The 14124-nt window shown below is 38.8% G+C and overlaps 1 protein-coding gene across 1 annotated transcript in view; it reads right to left on the bottom strand.

Moving 5' to 3' along the window:
• Nucleotides 1-541: 541 nt before the first annotated feature.
• Nucleotides 542-14124, bottom strand: part of LOC146456296 (leucine-rich repeat and coiled-coil domain-containing protein 1-like) — a 14864-nt gene continuing 1281 nt past the window's right edge. Inside the window, exons 2-24 of the mRNA XM_085093206.1 lie at nucleotides 13735-14060; nucleotides 13339-13394; nucleotides 11349-11468; nucleotides 10168-10263; nucleotides 10038-10086; nucleotides 9047-9324; nucleotides 8544-8643; nucleotides 7987-8105; nucleotides 7548-7682; nucleotides 6723-6862; nucleotides 6540-6656; nucleotides 5927-6011; nucleotides 5705-5818; nucleotides 5397-5468; nucleotides 5123-5197; nucleotides 4873-4972; nucleotides 3960-4048; nucleotides 3412-3486; nucleotides 3202-3315; nucleotides 2678-2772; nucleotides 2385-2522; nucleotides 1141-1276; nucleotides 542-772 (exon numbers count right to left, since the gene is read on the bottom strand). Of these exons, the coding sequence (XP_084949332.1) occupies nucleotides 641-772; nucleotides 1141-1276; nucleotides 2385-2522; nucleotides 2678-2772; nucleotides 3202-3315; nucleotides 3412-3486; nucleotides 3960-4048; nucleotides 4873-4972; nucleotides 5123-5197; nucleotides 5397-5468; nucleotides 5705-5818; nucleotides 5927-6011; nucleotides 6540-6656; nucleotides 6723-6862; nucleotides 7548-7682; nucleotides 7987-8105; nucleotides 8544-8643; nucleotides 9047-9324; nucleotides 10038-10086; nucleotides 10168-10263; nucleotides 11349-11468; nucleotides 13339-13394; nucleotides 13735-14060 (2761 nt within the window). The 3' untranslated portion in view covers nucleotides 542-640. The remainder of the gene's footprint in view (nucleotides 773-1140; nucleotides 1277-2384; nucleotides 2523-2677; nucleotides 2773-3201; nucleotides 3316-3411; nucleotides 3487-3959; nucleotides 4049-4872; nucleotides 4973-5122; nucleotides 5198-5396; nucleotides 5469-5704; nucleotides 5819-5926; nucleotides 6012-6539; nucleotides 6657-6722; nucleotides 6863-7547; nucleotides 7683-7986; nucleotides 8106-8543; nucleotides 8644-9046; nucleotides 9325-10037; nucleotides 10087-10167; nucleotides 10264-11348; nucleotides 11469-13338; nucleotides 13395-13734; nucleotides 14061-14124) is intronic.

Below are 14124 nucleotides of genomic sequence, written 5' to 3'. Positions count from 1 at the left end.
TGGATGGGGAATAAGATTACATTTTGAGCAGCGACGGCGAGGATGAAAATCTGCAAACAAGACTGACGAAGACGACGTTCGTACCAAAACCCGTTGAGCTGACGCCACCAAAACGCTGAAGGAACAAAACCAAGAAATTACGAATAACAGCATTGTATTGTGTCTATACATGGGCAGTGTACAACTTTCGGACTTTATGCAAAACACAAATGTGTAAATGAACAAAGTGTAATTTTTGAAGCTAACGTACATTGCAATGATTCGTGACATGTTGAACGTAAATCTAAAAAGCATAAACTATCAAGCGAATAAGACATTCAACAAACTAAAAACGCTTTCATTCACCTAATTCATTCATGTTACCATGATTTCAGCAACAACCTAGCTCCTTCTTCTAACATGTAAACCACCTATAGCCTAGCCTATACCCTAACCTACCCTACCCTAGCCTATTTACTTTATCGATTCAATTGACATCAAATTTACCCCCCCCCCCCCCCCCGCCTAACTTTTATAATATAGTTAACATCAAAGCACCACCTTGGGAAAACAGTTCGTTTTATTTTGTGTTCTTCAATTTGTACAAAAAAAAATTATTCATATACTCCTTTGAAAGAAGACACGCATGCGCAGTCGATATTCACGTTTCAGCTAAGTCGTGTTGAATTTCTGTGAATGCCGAGGTGAGTTTCTTGAGCCGCTGTTCTAAAGTTTTCTTGGTCAGGGCACTCTCTTGTAAAAGTATGCGCATTTCATCCTCTACTTCCAAAACCTACAAAATAGAGATAGCTTTTATTACATGAGCGATTCGAGTTAGTAGGCTTAGTGATCGTGGCTTCCTGAATGATAAAGAGACATTGACTTGTTTTTCAAGAGCTTAAATCCTTCATTCAGAAACAGTTCAAACCAAAAGTCTTAATGTTTGCTGTATACAGGACAACAATAGACTGTAAATTGTGCAATGAAAGCTCCTTAGTAGCAATAGTAGTGCTTTTTATGTTAAATTTTTCTTTTCAGGTTTGAGACGTTTTAGAAAGTCAAGTGATATTCTCGGTTTCTCACCAGCTCACCCTGCTATTGGCCTGTTCTATTTTCTGTTGTTTCTTACCGTTTAGTAAAGTGATATTCTCGGTTTCTCACCCTGCTATTGGCCTGTTCTATTTTCTGTTGTTTCTCGCTGTCTAGTGTTCGAATGTTTTGCTCATGAGCCTGCCTTTCCTGTTCCAGCTGTTTGCGGAATACATCATCACACGCCTTCAGCCTTTCCACAGCAGAACTAAATATTCAAAGAGAAAAACAAATAAGATGACGATTGAAAAACTACACAAAACGTTCGCCTGCAACAGTTTCCGCAGCTAAGATATTGTGCTCTCAGATGTTTCTGGATATTTGGAAGGAGAAATGCGTAGCAAGAAACCTTAAAGCAGAAAAGAGTGGCTGTCGGGTAAACCAAAAGAAACTGAATTCGTTATTCTCAACTCAACAGACTTGCACAGAAGAGAATTTCGATACCTTGGAGAATAATCAAGATTTCTATTGCCATGAATGATGGACAAACATCGGCGGAAGACCACTAGGCAATCATACCAATAAGAACTGAGTCGACTATCCTCTCCCTACCATTCTACTTTAATTTAATGAATTCGCGACATAATAAATTATTACGTACCTCTTACTAACCGAGTTCGAGAGTTGCGGACCGAGTTTTCCCCGTTGATTTTTGACCCAAGCGTGAAGCACGCGGGCTATAAATCAACGGGAAAAAATGAGGATCCGTAACTTACAGTACGGACCGAGAAAACGAGGTTAGTAAGATATTTATTTATATCTCTGGGGTTAATCGGGCGCGCGGGAAAGGAAACGTTCAAATTAAGCGGGCCGTACAGTGAAATACAGCCCGCAAAATTGACCAATCACACCGCGCGTACTAACTGATATACAATAAAACTTAAAATAACACAATTAAATATTACAATGAAACAAGCAAGTGGCGGGAGAACGGAACGGAACTGCCGTCGTTCCACATGACATCCAACTTTCACAGGATAAAAATTAGAACTACAGTAATGATGCATTTCGAATATAATATAATTTGTTTCCACACGTTTCTACAAAAAAATCCAGAATGCACTGTTCATTCACCTTTACCAACAATATACTATTGACAACAAGAGCTGCTTGCCGCAAGTCTTCATTGCAGAAATGCATGTAGCACTAGCGCATGGACAGATGCCGCGTGACCCTGTGTATGGTTTCTAAGCAACATGCCGCAGCTTCTATCAATTGCCTGCTCAGACAAAATTTCACTAAAGAATGGACAAGAACTCGAGCAATAATATCATTAGTGTTATGTTTCATTTTTGTAACAGTCATATCTCACGTACTCTGCTGCTTTAATAGCTTTGTCTCTCTCTTCAATCAGAGTTTTTTCTTTTTCTTTAAAGTTGTTTCGCATATTAACAACTTCCTTCTCCAGCTGACTTATAAGCTCACTCTTCTCCTGCCACTTTATCTTCAATGTCCTGTAAGATCAAAAAAAAAAAAAAACTAACACGTATGAAGTACAGGCAAGAAACATATGCCGACTGTGAAGCAATCTGACGGAGAAGTGCCGTTAGTAAAACCCGTGTTTCTTTGTTTGTAAATGAGACTCGATAATATCAGATAATATCAATACCTGTGACTTTCTTTACTGGTCTGAAGATCCTCTTGAACCTTGCTCAATTCTTGTTTGAGTGATTCTTTCCGATCCATAAGTGCATCCACTTGCTCCTTTTCAATTATCGTGAAATACGCAAAAACACACAAAAACAGACAAAAAAAAAAAACAAAAATAAGACGCAAATATACAGTCAGCTACTTCTGACAGAGGCGTCAAGCACGGAACGGAGTTAAAAAAACTACTCCGCGTAAGGGATAGAGTGGTGTCCTGGTTCACTGTATGATCAGCCATTTGTGATAAATTTACACGGCATTCTCTTCGCTGGAAGAATTAATGGCTTCTCTTTTAGCCGAACGGTGACGTCATAAATTCACGACCTCATGGAAACTATTTCTTTGACTGTATCTTGAAAAAAACCAATAATGAGATAATCCAACGCTTTAGATTATGAAACTCCAAATTCTCCCCACTGGCTACTGATTGCGTAAAGTTGTACCCCATATGCAACAGTGAAAAGAGAATTGCGAAGCAGATCTGACCTGTAGCTCCTGATTGGCAGCAGTCTCGCCAGCCAACTGTTGTTCAAGGTTTCTTTCACGTGCCAAGCTTTCATCTTTCTTCTGACGCAAGTCGGAGTCTTGATCAGCAAGTTTCTAAAAAAAATAAAGCATAAGCCATAAAATATATTCGCACTTTTAAATTCCCCCGTTAGCTCGTATGGCATTACATGCAGCTGTTAGCAAACTGACCTGTTTCAGTTTTCGTATTGAATCTGTCTGGTCCTCTATCACTTTGGTCTTGATGCTTATCGTTTCATTAGCGTTCTGAAACAGTCAACAAGACATTCATACAGTAAAACAAATATAAAAACAGTCAACCGAACATACATAGAGTAAAACAAATATAAAAGCAGTCAACAGGACATTCATACATTAAAACAAATATAAAAATGCCACTTGTAAGGGAAGGACAGTTGTTACATTGGTTTCTACAAAACATGTACAAAACCTTCGGAGATAAATTGTCGATTCAAGTTTCAAATTCAACCAAAAAACTAATTCATGCACTTCTTTGTACAGTGCAAATAATCGTACTATGCAACATTAGCCATCCAATGGAAAACATACTGAAAAAACCGGTGAACGGTTTTAAAACAAGTTGCACGGATGAAACAAAACTAGCTGAACCTTCCAGTGACAACAATGTAAACAAGTTCACTACAAGATGGACTAAGCAATGAGAGGTCCACACTCCCAGTATTACAGAGAAGCCTTTTATTATTGGAAACATTTGTTACCTGGCATTCTTTGTTTAGTTCTCTGACTTCAGCTGTCAGTGCCTCAATACGCGCCTCCATTCGTCCGCGATCCTGAGCTAAAGACGCCCCTAATAACAACGAATGCGCAATGGAATAAATGTGATGGAATAAATACTTGTTATGCAATGCTTTCGAGTAGTATACCGTGAAATATCCTACTCGTGACTTCATTTTTCTTAGTATACACACGAGCCTTTATACCACGAAGAAAGCACTGCATAACTAATTTATCCCATGCCACTCATTGAATTAACTTTCCTGTTCGACGTCTGGTTCCAGGAATTCAAAATTAAGGTCAAAACGGGGGTATTCTTCTTCCATGTTTTCGTTGCTGACAGTAATTTTTTTTTCTGAATTAAAATGTTTTTCTGAATTAAAATGTCGCAGGCTCTTCAATCGATCTTTCGACAGGAAAAATTTGTAGGCCGCGAGGAACGCCGGGAATTTTTCGTGGAATACTTCCCGTTGCATACCGTAGAATATGCAACGGCTTTCTAGCTTTCTGATGGTATGGGATAAATATATACATATTTTTTAGCATGGCTTCAAAAGTTTGGACGAAGGAAACAGAAAAGAAAATATGTTGCGCTGGCCCGCCAGGGTTTTGAACTGAAGCTAACATGGAAGGTGGCTAAGATAAGGAAACGAAAATCTGAAACTTAAGTTTCAGTTTATGTATAGCAAAACAACGCAAACCAAGAAATGGAAAATTAAATATTTAACGTCGCATTGGCCTAGACAGCAGACTGAAACTGCACAAATAAGCTAATAAATATCTCCATTAATAAGCTAACACGAGCACACATTCAAAATTTACAAAGTTCCTACGAGGAATCACAAAATGGGGCAATTTTCCTCAGGTTTAATTGTTTGGGTGGTCAGTCTGTGGTACCTTGTTGTGCAAGCTCTTCGCTCCACAATTTTCTCTCAGTTCTCAAACCCTCAATTACTGATCCTTGAGCTCGAATCTGAGCCGACAACTTAGCTTTGTCCTGAAAAGAGAAATAAGAAACGACAAACAAATTACAAGGAAGAATAGTTGGACAATCTTCCAACTGCGTGAACAAATCAATTGTTTAAAAAAGAAAACTTTTCTTGCGTCTACGGACTGTAAGAAAAAATACGTATGGTGCTTAGCTGACCTGCTCTAGTATTTCCAGTCTGGGAAGCTGTTTACTAGCTTCACTCAGCTGTTTCTCTAAACTCTGAATTCTCTCCTGCGAAAACAAGACAACGACAAAGTTGACGACAAGGTGGGCATGATTGTGACTCCTGGGGTGGGGGTGGGGTCGGGTTACCTCAGCTGGTAACGTCTATGTTCTTGCCAGATTTCCCGCACAAGATTAGAAAATGACTTTTACGGTTGATAACTGAAAATAATAAGTTCACCGAGGTCAGGGATGAGTCCGTACAAACCTTGTACTCCCCGACTATTTCTTGTCTTCCTCGTGACAGCTCAGTGATTCTCCCACGCTGTTCCTTCACCATCTAAGATCAAGTGCAAAAAGTCAGTTGAAGAACAACAGTCGGGTTGGGGACATCTTGGTAAAGTTACCATTCAAAGAACTCGTGAGTTAGTGAGACGTGCCACAAGAACGTTTCACGGCTGCTAAACATCGCGTCTCATGGAGATTGCGGACTTAAAAACATTCTTAGAGAAGAGGGTTTCACAGGTGCAACATTGAAAAGGTGGCCGTAACACAAGGTAAAAGAGAGTCGCTTACCGCTGTGAGCTCATTGACCATATGAGTGGCTTTGCTTTCCTTTTGTTTAAGAGCATGTAGAGCTTCCTTTTGTTGAGCGCATTCCTCACTTACTCGCTCAAACGCTTCTTGCAACTATAAAAAAAAGAAAAGTATAATCTATATAATCTGCTTGTTGTTCTCATTCCTACAGGCCTATTAAGTGACGTCTAGTAACCAAAAAAATATATCAGTAATACCAACCTCTCTGAAGCGATTCGCCTCGATTTGTAAACCCATTCTAAATTCGTCCTCAAGTGCGGCATATTCCAGCTCGCGCTTGTTTAACCTGTTATAATGCATTCAAGAGACCACAGTCAGCACACTGAATAAACAACCAAACCGACGAACCCTTTGAAGATTCTTCTGTGCCACAAAATAAACCTTCTTTGTTTAACGAGGGTGACACTCGGTCGCCCTCGGATTCCGAATATTAATCGATTTTGGATTTGAGTCATTCCCGCCGCACTTGCTTCCAAAAGATTATTTTTACAATTGAAGCGATAGACAAAAAAATGCCCCGATTTGAGAATAGGAAATTGAAAAGTTATAGAATGGGCTTTTTGCTTAAATTTCACTGCTTGAACAGCTCGTGCAGATGATTTAGTTCAAACTGAGAAAGAATCATACAACAGACAAATGCGAGCCTATTTCAAATGCTTGCTGAAATTCCCAGGAAACTTTTCACTTCTTGTTGTTCAATTACTATGAAAACCTCAAACTTGCCAAAGTTAGCACCATGACTCAGTTATTATACCTTAGCAACAATAATCCTTTCCAGAAAATATAGTCGCGAGATCTCTAATTGGTAACTTACTTGTGTGTATATTCTGTAATGATCTGCTGATGAAAATTCTCCTGTTTAGCTATCTCCCGATCCACTATCACCCTCATCTCCTGACTGTCAACTCGTACCAGGCCTTCCACGGCTTTTCTGAAGGCAAACGAATCGTTTTAACATCATCACTTTCCTCAAGTTTGTAAACAAAACAGTTCATACCTGTGTTCCTGCTCTCTGTTGGCAAGCAGTTCCTGTAGTTGATGAACTTGACCCTTAAGTTGTTTAACTGAATGTTTTAACAGCTCTGTCTCCTTTGTTAAGGCACCAACTTTCATCTGTTCTTGTTGAAGATGGGAAACCTGTAACAACACAATTATGAAATGTAGCTTAATGAGCACAGAAGAACAGAGTCAAGGCACGTGTGACGGCTAGGGAGCAAATCAATCGCTCAGCAAAAGGATTACAATTTTGCTCGGGACATTTCTTCGCCACTATCCCGCTCAAATAATTAGTAAATAGACGAAAACAGTGCAAAATAATTCTGGCCTTTGATGTCAACGCACGCGAAACTACTCATATTGATTAAGAACCACAAAACGGCGAACGGAGGATAATGGTGTTCACGTGATCCTTTTTGCCGTTTGTCGTAAATATAATCCCAAATCTCTTTAATAAGGACACTTTCATTTGTCAGAATTGGCCGGCTTGTCCGATCAGTTCGTAAAAGGAATATACCGATTTGAAGGATGCGTTTTATCCTAGTTCTTCGAATTTCTTCAAAATAGCGCGGACCATTTTCGGAGTAATTATTTTCCAAGATTTTGCAACACCATCCCTTCAAAATGACGCATTCGATTAACAGACTGACCGATATGGCCGGCCTTTTCTGGCAAATGGAAATCACTCTAAGACAACTGCAGACAAAGCGGATCCCCAACACAGTGGAGAAACTGAATACACGGACAAGTAAAGGAAGATAGTGATTCCCTCAAATCCTTCAGTGCCGTTGGCATGGTTACATGCATAACTGTAATTATGACTAACCGACTCAGCATGTTGTTTGATCTTTTCCGTCTCCATCTTTGTAGTGGCTTGCTCCAAAGCTCGAAGAGCTCTCTGCTGCTCTTCCTCGCTCTCTTTTAAACTTTTTATTTCTTCGCTTAGTTCGACATTTTGTCCCTGAAAATGTAGTTGGTCACCCACAAGGTAAAATTAATTACTTCATGACAATAAGTGAAGTTAATTAATTCCCAGCCGTAGAGATTTACACAATAAAAAACCTTTTACCCGACCAGTAAGTATGACTGATGATAACGGGTATTAATGTGAAGTTTCTTTTCTATAAATCTATACGACCAAGTATCACCATTAAGAGTAATACAGTAGAAAATTCACGCCAGATCGTTTAGATAGATCTTCAAATGAGCCCATTGGAGAGAACCAGAACTGAAACAAATAGACTTAGGTGTGTTGTCCAACCCACCTTCGCTTCATTTAAAGCTTTCTGTAAAGACTCCTTGGTTTCCTTCTCCTTAAGCAAAACACGTTTTAATCGACTGCTGGCCGCAAGTGAAGCTTCCCTTAGTTTCTTTTCTTCTGCCTCTGTTCGCAACAAAATAAAGATGACTATTATAAGCAACCAAGGACTTGGATTGATGATCACTGAATTTGAATCTCAGCGACAATATGTTCCCGCACGTGATAAAACCATCAGAAAATTATAGGGTTAGCGAGCGGCAAAGCCGCGAGATGTGCGCGCATGAGGAAAAAAGTACGACTGCCCGCAGTCTAATAAGGTAGGAAATATTAACTCAGTTTCCAGTAAAGCAGATCTACTTACTTTCATTAATTAACATATGAATCTTTCAGTTGAAAATGGAGCGAAGGAGGAGTTGGATTATCTACTGTTGCAAGCTTTTTTCCTTGGAACTTGTTGTATCGAACATGTCAAATGCTTGCTACAGACGGCGTGTCAGACGGAAAGCTTGATTTATAAGTTGAACTGATATAAATAACAACAAAAGAAGTTTATCACTAAACCTTTGAGCTGCAGCTCTTTAATTGCATCCACCATTTTCCTCGCAGCTTGTTCAGCTTTCCACCGCCGCTCGCGTTCAGAGTCTAGCTCTTGAATGAGAGACTAGAAAAAAAAAGGTATCATTCTACAGAGCTGCAACTGAATCAGGAGTCACTGAACACAAGCAAAGCGATCAAAAACCACATCTCCGCCACACGATGAAAAGGAAAGACAGGTAACGGTTGTTGTGGTACGCAACATTAATTTTTCCACACCGTCAGTTTATCTTTCTTGAACAAAACAAATTGTAGGACTCTCGGTCTAATATTCTAAAATATCCTAAAGAATTTTTCCGACGAATTATACATCCTAAAACGAAGTTTTTTTCTTCCGAGGAATGCCTTCGAAAACATTAAAAACGTTTCCTTACAAGTATATTGATATAATTACAAATGACTGTTAACCAGTCAAAGGGCACAAGGTGGACAATCTATTTGATCTATTTCGCCGTGAGCGATCAACTAACCAGGAATGTTTCGTCATCTTTTGTATCCCTGACAGAGCGTCCTTGCACTGCTTTTCCTTTTATGGCCAGATTTCTCACTTGTTCATCTGTTGGTGATGTAGAGCTTGTTGAATCAACTGTCACTTGCACTGATGGCTGGGGTCGTACCTTAGTTGCTGGACCTTTCTTGGACACTGCCGGGGCTCGCGCCAACCGTTTAGCTTTGGGTGATCGCTGAACTTGCTTTGTTCTTTTATCACGATGTTCATTCGATTCAGAATCATCAGAATTGCTTTTTTCTAATAAAACAAAGAAGACTAGGAATCAATAGTCTCTGGTATGAAGCACTGACTATACAGGACAATCAAACTGTAAATTAACGACCCCTAAAAGCAGCAAAAACGACGGAAAAAAGCGACCCTCGGAAAAAACCATCTTTAGATCTAAAAAGGGACCTGACTCTAGCAAGACGGTTCCAATAAGAAATACTGTTGTCTGTAAAGGCTGCTTCTCTTTAAAGTATTGTTCTGTACAAAATCACCCACCTTTTTACATTTGTCACGGCTTTATCTTGTAGATGGGATTTTTAACCTGTTATGTTTAATTTGATTATTACTTGTTTCCCGCTATTTCTGAGTGGAATGCGTGTAAAACTAGCTTTTCGTAGCTAAGTGCATTTCCACTACAATATTTGAAATATAAAAATAAATATAAATGAGAGAAATAAGCTGCAGATCAGCTAAGTCACGAACTTACTGCATAAATGCAAGGAAAAATGACAATCATGCCTAACCGCGGTACACTGTCCTGTACTTCACGGCTTATCGAAGCTCGCAGTGTAATTTCTCTCGTATAAACAGCTTTGTTGTTTCAAGTTTAGAAGGGCTGTCCTACAGTTGTTTTTAATTAACTTGTGGTCTTCACGTTTGTCGGCAAAATTGCATAGCCACAAAAGAAAAAAACATTACTACAAAAGCAAAGCTTTGCTTTCCATGGCGAAAACTGAACCTACCCACTCTGTCTGCACTTCTCCTTGCTTGTTTTGAAACATGGGCTCTTTCCTGAAAACAAATTAAAACAAGAAAGGAATGTTTCTGAATGCTGTGACAAATGAAAGTACTCCTTGTAAAACCTCAACTTACAGTGTCATGGATCAGTCGAGTGAGCTGATGTTCAAGCGTCTCCAAACGAACTTCATGATCAGCAGACAAGCTCACTCTAACAGACGGCTGCTGCTGCTACAAAAATGACAAAAAAAAAAAATCCAACTAAATCGTATTTGAATATAACAAATTTCTATCATTCATTGCTAATATTTTGCAACTTTCATACAGTTCAGTTGCTGGAGGAGCTTACTTTGCTGTTTGTTTTTATTCAACCCATTACTTCCTTGCGTTCCATCTGTGAAACTTGTGGGGCATCCTGGGGGTGCGCTGGAGAGACAGAGTGTCAAATGCTGAGGTTTTGCGACGATGCGGCTGTAACAGCATGCACACAATCCTTATTACCAGGTGGCTCAGGTGGTTTAGGCATGTATGCCGACTAACGGATGCCCGGCTCCCTAAGGTGGCCCTTTTAGTGAACGGGGTGGAGCGGGCATGTGCTGAGAGAAATGGATGGGGAAAACTTGTGCACAATGGCGCTACGAAAGCAGAGTCAAGATGGTAGGAGGTAAGGCAACCATGCCGGAAACGGGCGGTCTTATTAAACGCGGACTCCTTGATCCCCTTGTATCTGAGCCACCTACATATTTCCATGCACAGCTTCAATGTTTGCAGGTAAGAACCCGCAGTCACATACTCAGCAGCTGGCAATTTAGCATCAAGGCAAAGTCCAACAAATAAAAAAGTAAGTACAATTATTGTACTTTCTGTTTAAATTTATTTTTGGTCTCCATTATTCTTTGTTGTCCATTATTATTAAAAGTTGTAGAAGATTTGTTATCTAAAGTTATAGAGGTTATTATATGTTAAGTTATAAATAATTATGTAAAGTTATAAATTATGTTAAGTTATATCAAAGAGCACCCTTAATGACCTGTAGATCGTTCTCTATAGAATTTACTCTTATTGTCCCAATCCAATACCATTTAGATTTTATTTGTATATACTTTTATGATAAATAGGACATTTTCACTATGGTGTCATTTGACTACAACTACCAGAATCCTTCAGTTTTTTGTTTTCTCGTGCTAATTAGAGCTATTGTTCTTTGCTCTCCACTGGGATTACAAAATTTGAATTTGAAAAGGAAAACAAAATGAATTCTGGTAGTTGTAGTCAAGTGACACCATCATGAAAATGGCCTATTGTGATATCATTACTGGCTTCTCTGTCCTTTTTTCCTCTCCAGTATCAGTTTCTGAGGAAAGTGGCCCTCGCTGATGGAATCTATCCAGCACTGAGTCAATTCTTGGAGTCACAACTTTATACTTGGAATCTTTCTGTAAAAGAGAGCAGAGTATTTATGTTTGGCTCCTTTGGCTTGACACTGGCTGGTCTGCACCTGAAGCGCCACAACAGACAGAAGGCCGGCTTGTTGGATTTTAAAAAAATATGGATGAACTTCTACACTCCAAGAATCCACTTTGGATTTACTATGAAAGATAATGTCTTTGCTACTGCATTCTAAATGGTTTCAATTGAAATTCTTCCCTTTAGCTATGATTTAACCAAGCAGATTTGATAATTTTAGCAACAAAATCCATTCTTATCGCCGGAATGTAAATTAATGTGTGATGATACTTTGTCCACTTTGGACTGGCATAATTACTACACTGGACTGGTGAGTTGACATCTAAAAACCATCCTGTCTTGAATTTTGAGTCATAATTTTTTTTCCAACATCATTATCCTGTATAATTTTTATTATTTTGATTTCTTTCTCATTTTGGCAGTCATTTTTGAGAAAATTCAGAAAAGGCACTTGGTACATCCTTTGTGGACAAAAACAGATCAGACTGACTGAACAGTCAAAATGGTTTCTGGTCCTCTGGTATGAAGCACAATGATTGTAAAGCTAAAATTTCCTGTTTATGAAATCGTTGTTGTTACGTCGTGTTTAATGAACTCGGTCCGATTTCTAACAATATTAATTAGAAGAAGGATCCTCGCAGTTGGTTTGCAACTTAAGCAGTTGCAAAAAGAAAGCCTGAAAATTTTTTTCAGGTTTTCTTTTCGCAGCTTCTTAAGTTGCGTACCAACTGCAATGATCTTTCTTCTAATTGATCTTTCATCTGCAGTTCAAAATGTATGTTTCATATATTTACATTCATTTTCTAACAATATTGATATGGCAACCTGGAAACTACATTGATGAACAGTGACTGAGTGGAGATCATTACAGGAGTTGGTTCTCCTACATTATAGACACTAAATGGAGTGTTTCTTTGGATAGACTATTGTACTTCTTGAGCAAATATCACTTCAAATGCCAGTTTTGAAGAAGGCCAAATTTCCAGACTATGATACTGATGGTCCCAAGACAGAAACTCTGTATTGTTTTTATTGTTCACCAATAAATTTCCTTCAAACAAAAGCCACTAAAATCATAGCTCACCAATTTGACCTTTTAGACAAAAGTTGAAATGAAAAAGACAAACACACAGGATTTAAGCTTAATGAAAGCCACTTGTCACCCATGAATTTAAAAAATAAGTACAAGAGTCCCTTTTACAGAAGATTTATTCCATATTGGTAGTTTTGCCATATTGCTGTGTTGTTTCCTTTGACAAGGAACTTTGCTCCACATTGTTGAGCTCTTCACCCAGGTGTATAAATAGGTACAAGCAACATACTGCCAGGGGTAACCCTGTGATGGACTAGCATCCAGTCCAGAGGGGAGTAGCAATATACTCCTAGTTGCTACATGATGTGGGCCCATTAGGCTCAATTGTGACTTTACCATATCACCTGATAGTGTCTGCAAATGAACACTATCATATCAGATAACCACTTTGAACCTACCAGATTCAGAGGAAATTTAGAGGTAAAATACAAGAGACAACAGGAAGATTTCTGTTCACTGAGGGAACAGCAAGTAGTCTGAACAACAAGGATCAAAATCCTCCATTCACTAACAACCGTAGCAAGGATGAAAATGCACCAATCACCATCAACCATGGTGCTACTTATATCGATACACAGCCAGTTGACACCATCACCTAATGAAGACCAGTAGGATAGCGGTTGAAATGCGATCTACACAATGATGAGACAAATGAGTAATTTGAGCTATCATTTCAAACCACAATGACTAACACCTTTCATGGCAGACTTAAACTTGTTTTTATTTTTTTCACTAAGCTAACTTACCAAAGGGCTGTCATTAGAACCTTCTGATCTCAGGTATTCTAGATAGTCATCCATTTCTTCAAAACAACAAAATAGTGTTGACTTTGGTTAGTCACAATAGCCCACATCATTAACAAAAATCCATCTAAATTAAGGGGCAATTGCAAACAACTTTTTGACTCAAGTAGTTGAATACAACCTGGCCTTTGTTCTTACAACCATCTGCAAAAATGGGTTCAATTAACACTGTGACTTGTCCTAAACAATGTCTGTTGAACTAATTTTACTGCTGTTTGTGGAACTCAGTTTTGCATGCATGCATAAAAACAAGAGCTCAGTTTGTCAATATGACAAGTTTGAACATTTTACTGAATTGTCTTTAGTGCTAAGTATTTTGTTACTTGAAAGTAATGGTACCTGGAATACTCAACACATCGTCTCTTACTGCTGCTGGGTTCCCTCTCCGGTCAAACCCATCTAATACTTCAAGCATTTTCAACGCTGCAAGTAGACTGGATCTGTAGCCTACTGCTTCACACACAGGATTAGATTCTCCATACTGTGACAATGTTAATTCTTTAAGCGCTACACATCCAGTAACAGAGTTAATCACATGATCTAGGGAATTGAGCTGGTTTCCTTGGAGATAAAGGGTTTGCAAACTAAAGCCAGGTCCATGAAGCTTCTTCAAACCTGAGAGATTGTTGATCACATTATAGGACAAGTCAAGTTTGATTAAATTCCTGTAAGGAAAAGATAATAGGAGTTGATGAAAAACAAAAAAACAATTGATTGATGGTAGTTATC

Source organism: Pavona decussata, unplaced genomic scaffold, assembly GCF_977016875.1.
Source record: "Pavona decussata unplaced genomic scaffold, jaPavDecu1.1 SCAFFOLD_258, whole genome shotgun sequence".
Classification (NCBI taxonomy): Eukaryota; Metazoa; Cnidaria; class Anthozoa; order Scleractinia; family Agariciidae; genus Pavona; species Pavona decussata.
This window is presented reverse-complemented; position numbering and strand designations above follow the sequence as displayed.